Raw genomic sequence first — 18,213 nt, 5'->3', positions numbered from 1 at the left:
AGCGCTCGTCCTCTACGCAGCATGCCAGAGCACCTGCGACTGTAAGGTGTGAGCTTTTCATGGGGGAAACCTGCTGTGTCCGGCTGCTGTGTGTGTGTGTGTAAACACTTCTCTTGACCTTGAGACACCTCAGCTGAATGTAGCAGGAGTCCAGGTCCTCGCTAATGAGGTAACTGTCTTCTTTCACACTTAATATGTTAAGGCATTTCCCATTTGTCCAATGATTTGTTGTCACGCTATGTGTTTGCTTAACGCATAAGGCAAGCTAATGCATTCATAAATAGGGCCTTAGCACTGACTCTGTTTGGCTTTATTAAATGCTTATACATTATTTATTACACAGAGGGTGTCGCGTGAATAAGTGGTTATAATCTGCACTCTGAGCTCTGTAAGTCTGTGTCTCGGCTGCATGAATTATGTAATGTTCATTATAATTACAGCGGATTAGAAAGACATTAGTGACGAAGATCAGATCTGCTCGGTGGCGCCGCTTTTCAGCATTTTCACCGGCTAAACATGTCCCCGAATTGCCTTTTCCACATCATTTCCTATCTGCTGTAGCACCTTGAGATGGAAATAGGGGCATATTAGGGTCAGATAAACTAATTCGAAGAAGCGAATCCTTAATTGGCTTAAGAGACCAGCACTTAATGAAACCTGAAACTAGGGGAGATTTTGTTTAAATATCATTGATTTTACAGTATAAACCTGAACATAAATACCCCAGCAGCTCGCCCTGTAGCTTAAATAGGAAGTATTGATGGAATAAAGGTGGAATAGGTGATTTCTTTTTTTAGAAACCTCGCCGCTAAAGGGTGCAGACTCTGCATTCTATTCTCTTTGACCTTTAGGCCAAATGCGCTCTTGTTTACAGGGACAGCCTGGCAGGAAAGACTTTGGCAGTTTTTTCCTGTTCGGGTTGCTCACTGGTTCTTTCTGAGTGCTGTATCAATCTAATGCTAATGGTTACAGGTTAACCCTCCAGAATCCATCCAGCACATGAGTCGGTTGTGGCATTTGGGTGCAGTTTGCACTCCATTTGTGTGCTGTGTTTGCCCTCCAAAGCTCCAGTTTAGTCAGCGAAACTGTGTAGTACACTATATATGTCTAAATGATGATTGCAGATCGCTGTTTGGCTTGATCAGTCATTTGCCAAGACCGATCGAGGGCGGGGCTGGATGTCACTCAGCAGTTAAGTGCAGTTAGAGCATCAGGCTACTGATGACAGGGTTGTGGGTTTGATACCCGGGCTCGGCAAGCTGCCACTGTTGAGCCTTTGAGCAAGGCCCCTTACCCTTACTGCTCCATGGGCACTGCCTACCGCTCCGGGCACGTGCTCACTGTCACTGTGTGTGTGATTGATCACTAGTATGTATGTGATGGTGAATATGGTCCTTTCTTGGGTCAGATACGACACGCCAGACTGGCGGATACAGTGCACAGAGCAGGGTACAACACTGGCTGTAGTGGGTTTCTGTTGTGTCCTGTGACCAAGGAGCCAAATGTCATAACCAATTGATTTTTCCAGCTCTGCTTTAAAGAGATTTATCTGCCCTTGCCGTTGTGTAAAAAAAGGGATTGGGCTCATTATCATGGCAATTCATCATCATGCAGGGCTTCTGTAATTTTCTGCATTGTCTCTCATTGATTTCCTATTGATTTCTCTTTGACATCAATGAACAAATTTGCAATCATTCATGCAGCAATATTAAGTAAATTAAAACTTGTGTAAGTAATACAATCTTATTTTTAAATAAAATGAACAGTGAGTAATTAAACAGACTAGGAATATAGTCCATTAACGTTCATGGTTCTTTGTTGACCAATTGACTTCAAACATCTGCACACCAGCATTTAAATATCCCAACATTAACGATTATTTACAGTAAACATTATTTACGCCATGTTAAGATCTTAATACCTTTTAGCGTAGTGTCCGTTTACACTTTACTCTGTCCGTGAATCTGTTCGTAGGAATATGGTGTATAGTGGTTCAGCTGTAGCGGCCTATGTGATTTGCTGTGACAGACTGAAAATGGTTGATTTTTCAGACAAAGCAGTGAAATGTTAAAAACTGGTTTCCTTTTAAATGTTATTTGGAGTAATTATGGTCTAGTGTGTGTTTGTCTGCAGGAGCTGTCAAGGCTGTGTGTTGAAGCTGGAGCCTTTGTTATGTTGGATCATGACTCACCGAGATCATTAGCGCTCCCCCTGGCTCCTAATGAAAGATTAGAGATGGGAAGCGCTCTGCCTTTGTCCAGATTCTCTGCGTGAAACCAGGCACAGTCATTGTCCTACCCCTCACCTTAGAAGGCACTGGACATCTTCTGCTTGAGCCAAAGTCTCCACATGAAAGTCAGTACTGTCATTAGCCTGTCTCTCAGTTGGAAGGATCTTTGCTATGTGACATCGGAGTGCTATGTGAAATTCGAAGGACCTTTTAAACCAGGCACAGAAGCATTTAAGCATCCAAGTGGTTGTTTGATGACTTCTATGTAGAACCAATACCTTTACTTAAGGACCCCTGAAGAACACTCGTATTTTAAAGAGAATAGGACTAATCGGTCTACACTCTTTGACCTCGGTCTTTTACCATTAGAACTTATCATTTACACTAATATATACTTTACACTATATATACACTAATAATATATATAATAATCACAATGCAAGATATACATGCTTTCTTTATAACAACTGGAGGAAACATAATATAAAAAATGAAGCTTTCAGCTCGTATTCAAGACCAAGTATATTATTTTACACATGCCATAAAATATAAGGACTAGCATGAGTAATAGCATGAGTAATATGAGCGTGTTGCCAAGGACATGCTGTTAATTACTTGTTGAACAAGGCAGAAATAGCTCATCTGTAACTAGGCTAACCTCTCTAGCTTGTTACTTGGATCTAAATACAACAATAAAAATGTATTTCTCTGTTCTTAGCTACCATGATAAACTGACAAATTGACATACCATCCACTGAACAGTGGATTTTTTGTGTAGACCCCTTTGAGGGCAGTGTTTATAACTTTAGCATTATTTGACATAAATAAATAAATAAATAAAAATAAATAAATACATTTCAGGATGTTTCCAAATGTTGCTGCTAGTGCTTCCTTTGCACGACTGGTATTTTTAGCACTGTAGCAACAGTGCACCAGTATAATCTGTATGTGCATTAGGAATAAGACCTATGATATCAGCTAAAGCTTATTAAGGTTGGTCAGAATGCTCAGCCCTAGTTTTAGTGAGCTATGAGAGAGCATTAATATCAAAATACAGCATGCTTTTATTTTTTTCACACTAATACTAGTCTCAGTTCTCCTCAATGCAAGAAACGCTTGAGATTCTGGTCCGTGTTGACATAATTGCCTCATGCTTTCATGCCGCAAATCTTCCATTCTACCACATCCCGAACGGGTTTTGAAGTTTTTTAATGCGGTGACTAAGAAGGCCACTGACCAAACACATGACTTCATCACCATGCTCATGAAACCAGTTTGACATGACATTAGCTTTGTGGTGCATCATGATGCTGGAGGTAGCTGTTAGAAGATGGGTAAATTGTGGTCATTAAGGGATGCACATGGTCAGCAACAATAATTAAATAGGTGGTGGTGCTGAATGACTAACTGGTACAAGTAGGTTGAAGGTGTGCCAAGAAAACCTTCCCCACACCACCTCCACCATCCTGGACTGCTAAGACATGGCAGGTTGGGTCCATGGATTCATGATGTTGGAGCCATATTCTGACCCTACCACCTGTGTGAAATCGAGATTCATCAAACCAGGCTACAGCTGTCCAGTTTAGTGGGCTTGTTGAAACCTTGCATGGCTTTTCTGCTCACCACAGTTGTACAGAGTGGTTATCAGAGCTGCTGTCGCTTTTCTGCCAGCTCGAACCAGTCTGACCATTATCCATGGACCTCTCTCATCAACAAAGGATTTCCGTTTGAGGACAGCAGTCAAATTACTGTTAATGTTAGTTCTCACAACATTTACAGGCAAGTTTCTAGTAGGTTGTATTTCCTGGGAACCAAGATGTCATGTGTCACATGTGGTCATTTGTAATGAAATGACTGTTAACTGCTCCCATTGTGGCGAGTCAAGCGCGCTGTACCCCTCGCCGGAGTCAACCCATGGGGCACCATTGTTATGCTGCTGAGAGGCACTCAGTATGTGAGGAGTCCATTCTAGAGTACACTTTCCCTAAGGTAAGTAGCCTTCGCCCACTGTCACAGTCATATCAGAATATTATGACCACCCCTGAATGGAATGAAGTCGTCTCGGGACGTCACAGATGCCACGTGACAGGGTTTGCTGCATGTGTAAATAAGCGAGCCCACCAGTCAGTTGTAGCGGAGCGCAAAACGATCGTCATGAGCAAAGAGTGCAATTTGACTGATGTCCAAAAGGGCATGTATAATAATAGGGTACCTTTAACTTTGTGGGATGTTCTAGAGCCGCCATAGTAAAGGTGTACTGAGAATGCGTGCCTCCATAACAGTGGTGCCCAGAGGGGAACGATGACTCTGCGAAGGGTACAGAACCATCCACGCACCAGTGTGGACCAGTTCACTTCTATAATGAACACTTTTCATTACCTAATACTGTCCTAATATACCTAATATGATTACAAAGCAATGTTTTGTGCCATCATAATCATCCCTTTAATCACTTATTACAGAGACAAAATTCTAAGATACGGAATTGTCTAAAGCCTACAAATGTAAAGCTGAGCTATGCTTCAGTTATTATCATAGCCTGAATCGCTAATGATTCCATGGAAACAAACTGTTCAGCCTCCAGAGAGTAGTGAAATGAGGAATAGGACATCAGCTGCTGCTGTCCTTGTTTCACAGAGGAAATCGATGGGAGAAGGCCAGACAAAATACATGTTATTATATTTCCAATATTAATATATTCTGGAAGGCTTGTCTGCATTAAGGTGGCTCCCATTCAAGCTCCGCCATATTCTAGCACCCAATATATGCACAAAGAGACTTGATATGGCATGAAGCAGTGATCCAATTCTTTTTTTAGGATAGGAGGAAGAAGAACACTGACATATCCAATCCTAGTTCAAATGAAATCACAGTGTAGAACCTATTAAAATGGGAAATTACCCCAGACCCTGTTGTGAAATCCTGTCCAAATCAGGCTGTTGAGTGTGTTTGGGCATGTGATCTGAATGAACTGGTCTCTGTGTATTTCCCAGAATCCTTGAAGGTTAATAGGATGTCCACTGGGGCTGGGAATCTATAAATCAGGAGGAAAGCAATAGCTCATCAGTGTGCCCTCTTCACCCACGGGTTGGTAGCTTCTCATTTATTCATTACCAGCAATGGTCATGTGTTTGTCTCCGTATTGGACCGGATAAAGAATCGTTTAACGTCACAGAGATTCCTTGACCTTCTGACCCCTCCAAGTTGTCACTGGATAGGTTTAACCGCTGAGTGGCAGGGTGAAAGAAGAGGAAGAAAGAGAGAGACGCAGATAGAGAGAGAGTGAGAGAACAAGGAAATGTCTATAAATTCTTTCTATATTAAATCACACAAATCTAATGACTTAAGTCAGGTGATTGGTTTCCTACGTCTTCAGCCCATTCAGCCCACTTAGAGTGCACTCGTCTAATCTCCCAATCCTCCCAATCCACCTTTCCATTCCTAATCAGCTGTAATCTTTGCCGCGACTGCGGCATCTTGACCTAGGTGATCTTTTGCCTTTCATTTTAGATTTCACAGGCCGAGTCTGTTGATCTGTTGTTTGCGACAGAGATGCCACATAACTCCTCCTTTAGTCACTGACCTTCCTCCCTAATTAGGCAAGTCCTTTGACCCAGCTGCTTGGCCTTTGGAAAGAATAATAGCAGGTGTCCTTTAGCCCTCTCTAGGATCAGACCGAGGTTACTTAAGAAGATTGAGCTTTAAAGAAGGTCAGTAGGTGGCTTTGGATTATTGTAATGGCTTTTGTTTCGATTGTTGCCATGGTAGGAATTATTCAATTAATGCAATAATGTTGCAATCAGTCACAGTCAGCAGAGATTTGACTGAGTGTTAAGGCGGTGTGAAAAAGGTGTTCGCCGATTATGTGTGATTTTCTGGTACTGCACTGAGAGAACCCTGGACAAATGACTTGGCTTTTCCAACTCAAATACATGCAAATTTTTAAATGTTTGATCACCCCTGGTATGTAATTCTTGAAGGTAAAATAAACACACATCCAGATAACCTTTTTTATGACGCACAATTACTGTTTATTTGCTGAATGGATCATATTTGGGGAAAGCATGCTGTAGAGTGTTGTTGCAGGAGCAGTGGTGGCTCAGCGGTTAGAGCTTCGGGCTAATGATGACAGGGTTGGGGGTTTGATACCTGGGCTCGGCAAGCTGCCACTGTTGGGTCCTTGAGCGAGACCGCTTACCCTCTCTGCTCACGTCTCGGTACGTGTGTTTGATCACTAGTGTGTGCAATGTTGCGTTTTCACTGCACTTACGATTTAAAGGCCCAATTCCATCTGTGTCCAACACAAGTGGTAAACATGGTAGTATTGTCTTGTTGCTATGGTTGCTTTAAAGTCAGTAAATAAACAGGAAGCGTTTTGAAATACCAGAAAATACCGTATTTGAAGCAACATTATATGAGAGCTGGTATATCTTGCTCCCGGACTCTCCCTATATAGTATACGGGTATAGTATAATTCACACCTTGACACACCCCTAAAGGACAAGCTTTACAGTGCATTTCTGGACTTTTGAGAGATACAGAACCATGTGACAATAAGCATGTGGACATGGCTCGCTTTACCAAGGTTATGTAGTGCAGTTAGCAGCATGTTGAGCCTAGAGAATCAATGAGGGGACATGCTACTCTCACTATTACAGGTCTGTGTATGTTTATGTAAAAATGTAACATAATGTTGCTTTAATTTAGTTTTTTTGTACAGGATTGTTTTACTGATAGAAAATATTCAAATGTGTCTTTTTACCAGGGGTGCCCAAACTGCCCAACTTGACCGTATACTGAATGAAACTAACGTTTATTTGATCTGGATAAACCCACGCCATTTGCCTTGTTACTGCATGATGTCATTTCTTAGGTTGACTGGATGAATTCTGTTTATATTACATGAATTATACATATTTTACCTTTGACAAAACAACAAAAATAATAATCCATCTATCTTTTTATCATTTTCTTTCTGGTCAGGCAGGTCTGGAGTCTACCAAGGATCATTAGGCACAAGGCAGGAATACCACCTGGACAGGGGGCCAGTCCATTGATGGGTACCACATCCACTCATTCACTTACTTAGGGGCAATTAAGCGTTGCCAATTCACATTCAGTTTTTTGGGAGGTTGGAGGAAACATTACCGGAGTACCAGAAAACACCAATGCAGACAAATCTGACCACACCAAAAGCAAAATGAAAATATCAATAAATCTAAGTATTGCGATATTATGTTTTCCAATACTGTATTGATTTTCATAAACACAGTAATTAATTTTTTTATTAATAGTTTACATGTAAAAATTGCTTTGCAGAAAGTGATTCATTTTGTGTTGTTTTTTATAACCCTCGGCCACTAGAGAGCATTGTTCAGCTTTCACTGTTCTGATTACATAAAAATAAATAGTTTTTTTTATTATTCTATGGCAGTTTTCCTAAAAAAAGTCATATATCTTGCTTAAACGTTGCTTACAGTATTGAGGGGATGACACTGTACTTTGCATTGTATTTTTTTCATACAGATGGATCAATGGCACCGATACTGACATTCTGAGTATCGTCCGATTCCAATTCCAATCCCGATAGTTATTCTTTAAGAACTACTGTCGTTAAAAACGAGTGCTTTGCATTTTACTTCACACTGGATGAGCATCTAAGAGTAGACCATCATGACAGGACGAAACACACAGCTACCAGCATGACATCACATGCTGTGGGTGTGCTCTGTTTTGGACTGGATTTGTTAGAGAGGATTGCAGTCGGGTTCATTCAATTTGCCTTTCAAAATCGATCCAGTGTTTTCTGACACATAATACTGACCTGTTGTCAATACCCATTCATACTGACATGCCAGCTTTAATTCTGCACATGCACTCAGTAGTACTGACCGTCACATGAAACAGAGGATAAATAAATCCTTTTGATGTTTGCCAAAAAGTACAGGATGCTGGGTCAGTTGCTAGGACGCAGCAGATACGTCACCTTGGCATGGCAACATGCCGTTCGGTGCGCAACATATAATCAATCATGTGCTTAAATAAATTAGCAACATATGAATAAAAAACAGTAATAAGACCTGCTCGGTGTGTTAAGGTGGACGTGGTCAGTGGCTCCTGTGGTTTTGTCAGTGATTAGATTGTCTTTCGGCTTGTGAATATGATCTGGATTAACACCCCCACTCTTTTTTCCCCCCTCTTTTTTTCTGGTCCTCCCATCCCCCTTTCAAATTAGGCAAACTCTGGTTACACAGCTGCCAGGTCCAGCCTTTCCTTGTGTGCCTTCAAATCTTAATAAGCCTCTGATGCAAAGAGCGCCAATCTCTGTGAAAATTGTGCAGCACCCGCTCCTTTTTTTATCTTCCCAGTCTTCCTCAATCCCTTTATATTCCTGTCTGTTGAGTCCCTCGCCACTGGATGCACACAACTTGCGCTCTCTCGCTCTTCCCATCTCTCTCGCTCTCCCTCTGAGTGCATGCCTGTTTCTCTCTCTCGCTCTCTCTCTCTCCATTCCCGCTCTCCCTCTGTGTACATGCCTATCTCTCTCTCTCCCTCACTCTCTTTCTGCCTCCCGCTCTCCCTCTCTCTCTCTCACACTCTCTCGCTGCTTCCCACTCCCTCTCTCTCTCCCCCTCGCTCAACACACGCACATCTCCTCTTCTACCTCACACACACAGAAAGACGCTCAGGCACCGCTGCTGCTTCGCTGCTTGCTCTCCCTTTGTGTGTTTTGGTTGTTGTTGTTTTGTTTTTTTTTTTGGTTCTTTCACCCAATCAGGAAAGTTGTTTCGCACCGGAGCGACCGGAAACAATGCCTGGCTCCTGACCACCAGCGACTGGATTAGCCGGCTATTTCTGAGCACTAATGAGATTTCGCCGGCCGTAGCAGACATGGACGGTGGCGCCGAAGCAGCACCTTTCCTCCGGCTCCTCGGGGTTCCCTCTCAGTCCCCCAGCGCTGGGAATGGCGCTCTGACAGCTACGCCGGGCACCACAGGTCTGAACGCTCACCTGTTCCAGCTCTTTTCCTTCTAACGCGAGTACAGCCGGCGGACAAGATGAAGTACCAGAAATACATCACGGTGATGCAGATGGCCATGGGAGTGACCGCCTCCAACAAAGACAACTGCCTGCCTCCGAAGAGACAGCTGTGGTGAGCATGACCAGAAGTGTGAGAGAGTGTGGGAGAGAGTTGTTGTGGAGTGAGGAGAGGAGTCAGGTGGGCAGGTTGTTAACAGAAAGGAAAGAGCGACGAAGAAAAAGAGAGAGGGAGAGAGAGAGGGAGAGAGGACTGTGAAGAGAGTGTTCAGTCTCAAGCGGCACAATTAGCTCCGTTAACCGGGTTGTCATGGGGAACACGAGCGCACTACTCCACCACTCCGCAACTGTTTGCTGAAGTGAGGCACGCTCGTTCTCCCTCTCCCTCTCTCTCTCTCTCTCATTCTCTCTCATGCTCTCTCTCTCCTTTTTGTTTTGTTCACTCTGCCAGTTTCTCTCTGACTGTCTCTTCTCTCTTTCTACCGTGTTCTCTCTCTCTCTCTCTCTCTCTCTCTACACCTGTATTTTTCTGTTTCTCCATCTTTATTTATCTTGGCATCTCTCTCTCTTTTCTCTTGTTCACTCTCTCTATGTCTCTTTATCTCTGTCTTTCTCTCTTTCTGTTGTTTACTCTGAGCCTCTCTTGCGCTCTCTGTCTCTCTCTCGCTCTCTCTCTATATATACATATATATATTTATCTCTCTCTCTCGCTTACTGGTTTATTCTGCCTTTGTTATTCTCTCTCTCTCTCTCTCTCTCCCTCTCCTTCTCCCTCTCCCTCTCTTTCCTTCTCCCCCTTTTGTAACAGTGTTTCCTCTGTAATTCTGTCACTCTGAAGGGGTGTCCACGTTGTTGGTTGCACATGCTGTTCCCGTTGTTGCTTTGGGTCTTTCAACCCACACGTGCACGCGTCGTGTTTCTGTTGACCGATCGATCAAAGCGCCGCTCCTCCAAACACAAAGGCTTGCAACCTGGAGACGGAACCCACCCCCCCCATGACATCACCGCGTCCACTCCAAATGACTAATTAATTAATCTGCGTTCTTCCAGACTGGGGGTGAATAATCCACGTCTTGTGTAGAATTAATGGGATCATATCTATTTTTTATTTATTATTGTGTTTTTTATTTTCTGAATATCCAGTTTGCCTTCACTTGTTGTTCGGCGCTCCTGTTGTGCCTGAGAAAAAACCGTGAGCGCTTATTATGAGCCGATATGAAGGCAGGCTTGCGCGCCCGCGCCGTGTCACTGCCATTCACAGCTCTGGAGCAAACAAAGGCACCTTACCGTAAATCAACGCTCATTGCTCTGTTTCATTATCCTAATGACGGACATGCTCATTGGTTTTCTATTGACTTGATTAAGGAGGAGCCGCTTTCCATCGAGAATGACAGTCAATCACTGTGCGTTTCTCTCTGTGCGCCCTGTGCGTCCTTAACACACCCTTTTCACCCAGCTCAAACCTGTTCAAACAGCCACTCCAATACAATCCCCTGATCTGCAACAGCTGTCATTCTTCGATATTCTCCATTAATGTAGATTTACCATGTTGAGACCTCTATTGATGTTATTATTATTATTATGTTATTATGTAAGGCATTTTAAGGCCATTCTTACTAATAGAGGGAACTCATTACAGATTAGACATAAAAACGGATTATGGATTTCGACTGACAATACACCCAATACAGCTAGAGTTTTACCTTTTGAGCATTTGACAGCGCTGTGTCCTCAGCACACCATGGTGTGCATGTTAACATACTATACTATAGTACAGTTATAGTACTATAGCCTCCAGCAGACACTTTCATTGCTTTCATGTTAAAGGAATGAAATCCTTAGGGATGGGAATTGTGGGCGGAGGCTGTTTTCCAGTATTTTTCTTGTACATGTTTCTGTCGATTGAGGCAAATGTGTAATAATGGATCAATTAGGAATGGGTTGCGAAAAAATCAGATTTTTATCCCTGTAGGGTTCCTAAATTCCTAAAATGCAGATATTTTCGTGTAGTAGCTCAGCTTTACCTAAATGTTCTGGTTCTCTGGAGGACAAATACACATATACATATTAGGTTGAAATAGCGGTCAAATCTGAACATCTGTGCGAATCTTGCTTTATCTGCTAACACTGATATGATTCCGAAATCGTTGTGCATCCACAGCTGTCGGATGTGTCTGTTGTTAACCGTGAGTACTAGGTTTGAATGCTGATGTTGTATCCCATGGGATTTAAAGCGTCCGTCTGTAAGTTTTGGGAATGTGGGGATTTGGAGACCTCTCTGGTGAGAATGTGTAATTGCATTGAGCATGCAAAACAGTACTTTAAAAAAAAATTGCACTGTGTTCTCCTTTCAGAGCAGATAATCTAAACATTGCAAGTTTCCATTAGGTCATAGTTTCTTTGGTTTGGCAGTGGGTGAATGAGCAGATGAAGACTGAGTTTGCCGTTCTGATATCTCTACGTTCACAGCAGCTCTCGCAGTAGCCATTCTGATTATATCAGCGTCATTAGCAGCACCATGGATGCTCAGGTAGCTAGCAAACGCTGCTGGATCCTCTTTTAGAGGCTGTGCATGTGATGTAAGTATGGAAAAGCCTGACATGGCCATGAAAACTCATGGCCAGGGAAAACCTACCAGACAACTCAAAATTTATAACTCAAAAAGACAACTGCTTTCAATTTCAGAATGTAAAAAAATAAATCTTAAGGACTGCTGCTTTAAACTGAAAGACAAAGGGTGTTGATCCTTAAGGGGGAGCTTCTTAGACTCCACTGTATGGATTACTACTGAGCTCTAAGTATTTTACCAATACAGTTAGTGATGTCTGACCTGTATTGGCAGTGCAGTAAATTGGACATGGTTACTACTGGAGCACATTAAGAAATCAGTGGAGAGCTAATGACTTGGCATTTTTGAAGGGTGTCCTATAACTCAGGCCTCTTGGGCTGAGCAGGACTTTTGTACCATTCATAAGGACTTTCTGGGCCAGTTAAGTGACTTCACACCTTGGTTTGGGCAGTTTTCCTCCCACCTGCTAAGAAAGTGTGTGTGGCTGTTGTTATTTGTTGTGTTATATAAATTAAGATGCTATATAACTAATAATTAAAAGTTTATTTATTGATTTACTTATTTTAATTTAGGTCTGCAAAATATATTGTTTCAGCATCTGCATCGCAATGTGTGCATACACAATAGTCCTTTCAGGCAATGGCTACTTCAGTGAAGTACTGCTTCGTCCAGAGGAAGCGACACTACTGTGCAAATTCCTGGGGGGCCAAGCTGCAGGGAGGCGGGGGGAGTGAGCAGGTGCTAGGCTAAAGGCTAATTCTAGTAAGCCCTTCTACAGTCTCTGCAGCTAGCTAACCGACACACTGTTCTGAATGAACACGCAGAGAGGATCCGGAGAGGACAGCAACACTATCCACTGACGCTCTGGAATAATTACAAAAAATAATCTATGTTCTCGTTACAATGCTAAGAACAAAACTATGCTATGCTGTACCTCATACCTCATCATTTTTTCTCACAACCTCTGTATATTAAAGGAAAAACAGTGTTTCATTCTAAGGCAAAATAACAGGCTTTTGGAGCATTTTCACCCCGACGAAGTCACATGCTTACTATTTATACATCAAACAACAATGTAAAATGCTTTTTTAAAAACCCTTCTTTTGTTTTGTAGAGGATGATGTGCCTCAAATTCCTGAGGGCTATATAAGCTTGCTCCATCCTCTGTCTCATACACTCTAAGTAAAAAGGGTTTTACATATCCGTGCTGTCCAATGAAGACCACATATCCCCATTTTTGTGCGTTTTTGGTTTTCTGTAGCTGCTCTGTACACTGTATCAATAATTCTGGATGAATGACCAGTAAAAATTCTCTAAATTACTTGGAATAAACCTTGACAACATTGACAACATTGACTTCCATTCAAAGTTAAGAATGGTTTTCAATGGACAGCACCGATATGTAGTACTGCACAATGATGTTTCTATAAAGACCTATTCATAAAAGAATATATATATATATATATATATATATATATATATATATATATATATATATATATATCCATTGCCATTATTATTATTATTATTATTATTATTATTATTTGCTTTGGAAGTATTTTAATTACCTTATTTTTAGGGTACAAGTGTCTAGTCCCTAAGGAGAAGTATTGCTAATAGAATATACCTAGAGAAAGGAAACATGAACCTATTGACACTATACCTAATGCCATGCGTGGGCTAGAAGGGTATAAAGCCCCCCAGCATTGAGCTGTGGAGCAGTGGAGAACTGTGTTCTCTGGAATGATGATAGTGCTCTATTCAACACTCTTGGGATGAGCTGGGGAGTTGGGGATGAGCTGGGAAAATGATCATCAAATATCCTAAATACATCCTCACTAACGCTCTTGTACCGAATGCAATCAAATCCTCACCGCAATGCTCCAAATTCTAGTACAAAGCCTCCCCTGAACGCGAACTCCAAAAAAAAAACAGGATACTTTCTGTTTTAATACCCTGATTACGGAAGAAACAACGAATGAGCAGGTGTCCCAATACTTTTGTCCATATGGTGTACGTAGTGCTAAAAGGGTAATAGTGGTAACCTTTTTGTTGCTATATCGAATCATTTAACTAGGTTCTATAAAGAACTGTGTATTTAAGGTTTATCACTGTAGAGAAGAGCCATCTGAGCATGCAAGCGGTTCTACGAGCTGTTATGGTTCTACATGGTTCTACAGCAAAGAACCCTTTAGAGAACCGCTACTCGTAAAAGTGCACAGAGGACATGAGCATATATGTGTATTGAATGTTTTGCTCATCCCATAAGACAGTTGCTCTACCCTTAAGAGAGCCTCAGAGGTGGGTCTGTGTGTCACCCCCCCCCCTTGCACCCCCCCTCCTCCTTCCCCCTTTAGTGACAGAGGCAGAGTCACGTGCGGAGTGGAGGGGGATGGGGCCGCCATCAGAAGTGCATTACAGTATTGCCCTAATAGTATTGGAGCCAGGCCCAGCTCGTGCTGGGCGCTGTAATGAAATGCTAGCGTGTGGTCAGATGGAGCTGACCGTTGTTTCCCAGTCCCTCATGTCTGCCTGTCTGCCTGTCTGTCTGTCTGTCGGCCTGCCCGCCCGTCTGTCCATCTGTTCTGCTGCTCCCTCCACGGTGGAACATGCCTCTGTTCAACATTTGCTTAATGATGCGTCAACACAGTCTAATCGATTCCCCCCCAACACACGCCACACTACACAAAACCATAGGCATATGTAGCCACACACTAACACAGACTCACACGGCACATACACATAGACACACACACACACACACATGTGGATTTACATACAAATACAACAGCAACACACACTTGCACACATTTCTTTACATGCACACACACACACACACGCACACACATCTTAACCCTTAAATACATATCATGGGTCACTGCCTGTGACCTCATACCCCCCCCCCTCCTCATCTAGCTTCTTTTCTCAGATTGGACACAGACAAACTACCATGTGTAGGAAATGTGTTGCTAAGCAACAACGGTGGTCGTTTTACAGTGAGCTGTTGCTAATTGTTATTGTTAGATCTGAAAGAGTGTTCAATTTAATTTGGCAGTCATGGTGGTGGAACAGCATCTTTTGGCAGAAGAAAATGACCATGTTATAGTTATGGTCAGTAAGTAATGGCCAGTAATGCTGGCATTACAGTAAGGAGCTGTTCATATGTCAGCAGACTGTATTGGTTCGTAACAAAACATGCCGGGGTGCTGACACTATGACCCGGGGATCACAAGTTTGTGCTGCTTTGCCATCGGCAGTCGGAGCCCAAGAAAGCACAATTGGCCATCCTCTCCCTGGGTGGGTATCACTCCCATTGTGATGCTGCCCAGCACAGGCGTCTGTTGGCTGATACATCAGAGCTGAGGATCCTATGCTTTCCTTCGAGCGCGTTGGCTGCCTTGTGATGCTGTCTGACCTGGCATCTGTTGGACTATCACAGCCAGGGATACTTTCCTCCGAGCATGTTGGTCGGCTAGTGAAGCTTCATTGGCATCAGTTCGAATAGAGGTGGTGACTGACTTCTAATGTATCAGAGAAGACATGTGCTCGGCCTCACCCTCCTAGTGTTGGGAGCTAAGTGACAGGGGGAGTGAGTGGGTGGGTTAATGGGCTCAGCTAAATTGGGAATAAAATTCACAATATCTATAAATATATGTAAAAATATATATGTATTAAAAAAATAAAGGCGCTGAGCGACTCCACTAATGATGTGTCAGTGCGAAGAGCCTTTTAAATTCATAAAAAATGTGATGGTTCATTAAACCTTTAAAAGGTTCTAAAACCAAAAGTGGTTCTTCTATGCCGTTGCTCAGAGAACCTTTTGTAGCACCTTTATTTTCAAGTGTGGTGGGCCAGTGTGGAGCTGATGCCCATGTTTGAAGTCTACAGAGTCTACAGAGCGCCAGCTTATAAAGCTTTTAAAGCTAGCTGGTGTGGAGCCAGTGCAGTATTAAATTGGGAGGAAAATGGTTAAATAAATAAATAAATAATGTATATATTCAAAAACATATGTAGATATAATATAGATGCAGAAAGAGGCCGGGTTGTGGGAAAACATTTCAGGATCTCTTTCACAAAGCTCCAGGAATTATCAAATTATCTCGGGAAAGCCGAAGTTGTTGTGGTGTGTTGTAATAACGGTAAACTGAGTAAATATTAAATAATAAAAGTTCTCTTGCTCAAACATGCCAAGTACGTACAAACAGTTTGCAAAAGCAGATGCAAGGGGTGAGAAGTGACAAGACTGACATTTCACTGACAGTTCCTCGCCTCAGTTGCCCTGGTGATGAAATCTTGTGTACAAAGCATCCTTAACCCTACACAGACATGTGTCCTGCTGTCGGCCTGTTTAGCTTAGTCATTGTCCCAGAGTCCGTTACTTATTGTCCTTGGCCTGTGGCCGTGTGTTTTCCGTCAGAAACCCGCATGTTCGCTCTATGCCAGCAGAGGAGTAAGCAGCTTTCGGCTGGTCTTATGGCACTGAGGGGAGGCAGATTACACTGGGTTTAATGATTCACCATTCCCCCACCCTCACCATTCCCGTCCCCGCGCGGGGGGGGGGGGGATCTGGCGGGAGTATTGAACAGGGAGAGCAGGTGGAGGTTTATTGAAGTCAAGTGAGTTTAATTGGCCGATTCTGCTGGTTCAAACGTGCCCCAGTGTGTGAAAGAGATGGAGGAGTTATCAGTAAGGGGGGGGATTAACTGCATGAGATGGACATTTTGATCATTTCTGGTACTTTTTTAAATATCACATAGTGTTTGAATATTCCACTGAGACATTCTACTAGGACATGTCCTCGCCTACCTTGGCTGCAGACTATAGTTCTGCAAAATAATTTATTGTATTAGTCATGAATACCTGACGTATGTTCACACATCAGACTATTCATTTGATTAAGGTTATTAATAATTTGATTAAGTCGAATGAATGATCATTTCCCAAGTAAATAATTTCCTTTATGTATAAGTTGTAGTGTATTTGTAAGTGTACTATTTCAATACTACTTGGGACTAAAATTGGCCCACCTTTTAGTTTATAAACACATATTTTAAGTGTACTTTAGGTGTAAGAGCAGTAAACTTTGAGTACACAACTAGTTTACATCTAGGCTTTATTTTGTACTGCAGCTATTCTGTGAACTACACAGAAGTAAGTAAACTTATAGGTGCTAGTTATACACTTCTAGCCCACTTTTTGTTTTATAAAAGTATGTTCTTAAGTAGACCATATGTGTCAGAGTAGTAGACTTTGAATATACAACCAGTTTACATCTACCCATCTTCTTATCTGCTTCTTCCTGAGGCTAGATGCAATTTAGCATGTCCAGTTTACCTACCATATACTCTTTAGGGGGGTAGGGGGAAGCCGGGATACCTAGTGGAAACCTGCGCAGACACTGTGGTCAAACAGGGGATTGAGCCCACATCCCAACAACCTAGGTTTATTTATTGCAATTTACTACTAAAAGTGGACTACTGTTAGTTTTTTTTAGTTATATACTATACATCTATCCCACTTTTTTGTTTATGTGACTGTTTTTTATGAACATGAAACTTAGATTTCATTTGAACTTAAAAATATACTCCTAGATTCCATTTAGGTATTATTTTTTACATTTGAAATATTTTTTAAACTTACTTAATGTTTTTCCTTTCCTTTTACTCTTGGACCAGAACTATGAACCACACAGAGATACTACCAGTTACTCTTAGTCTGCATTCATATGGCAGAGGTTATTCTACAGAAAACTCGCTTCTGAGTAAGCAATGGGCAGTGCTTTGGCTGTGATGTGGCAAGTTTAAAGACACATCATGCTTTACATGGAAATAACGAGTGAAATGAAAGAAACAAGCAATTTGCATCCTAATGATTTAAAATGATGTTATGTGTGTGATATTCATCTTTCAGCAGAAGATTTAAGTAATAAAAATGCCTGAAACTGTAATAACAGACATTATCATTATCATTGTCTGTCATCATGATCAGTGTGGCCACCTACTTTTTTCATCAAGCCTGTCTACAGAAATATATACAGTAAATTAATATACAGGATATGCATTGAACATACTTCTCTGTCCAGAGTGATGCCTGATTAAAAAGATCGTTCACTCAGCCATTGCAAATGCTTGCAAATTCCCCAAATTCTCGAATCTCAAATGCATAATTCACTTGCGCTCTCCCCTGAATATCAGGGTAGCCATGGCCTAAAGGTCAGAAAAGGAGGCTTGGGACCAGGAGGCTGGTTGAGTCCCCAGGCCCATCATCCGTGGCTGAGGTGTCCTTATCCCCCAACTGCTCCCTGGGTGCAGAGGTGGCTGCCCACCGCCCCAGGCATTTGTTCTCACTGCCCTAATTGTGAGTGTGTGTTCACTGC

The 18,213-nt window shown here is 42.2% G+C and overlaps 1 protein-coding gene across 9 annotated transcripts in view; it reads left to right on the top strand.

The window, feature by feature from the left end:
• The first annotated feature begins 9,099 nt into the window (after nucleotides 1–9,099).
• Nucleotides 9,100–18,213, top strand: part of tjp1a (tight junction protein 1a) — a 177,827-nt gene continuing 168,713 nt past the window's right edge. For 6 of the 9 annotated variants that reach the window (XM_072671475.1, XM_072671469.1, XM_072671465.1 and 3 more), the window contains exon 1: nucleotides 9,202–9,383. In XM_072671475.1, coding sequence (XP_072527576.1) covers nucleotides 9,289–9,383 — 95 coding nt within the window. In that variant the 5' untranslated portion in view covers nucleotides 9,202–9,288. Of the gene's footprint in view, nucleotides 9,384–18,213 lie in introns of all 9 variants that reach the window. The other 3 variants (XM_072671476.1, XM_072671474.1, XM_072671473.1) reach the window with 1 other exon arrangement.

The sequence above is a fragment of the Salminus brasiliensis genome, chromosome 25 (genome assembly GCF_030463535.1).
Source record: "Salminus brasiliensis chromosome 25, fSalBra1.hap2, whole genome shotgun sequence".
In the NCBI taxonomy this organism is placed as follows: Eukaryota; Metazoa; Chordata; class Actinopteri; order Characiformes; family Bryconidae; genus Salminus; species Salminus brasiliensis.
This window is presented reverse-complemented; position numbering and strand designations above follow the sequence as displayed.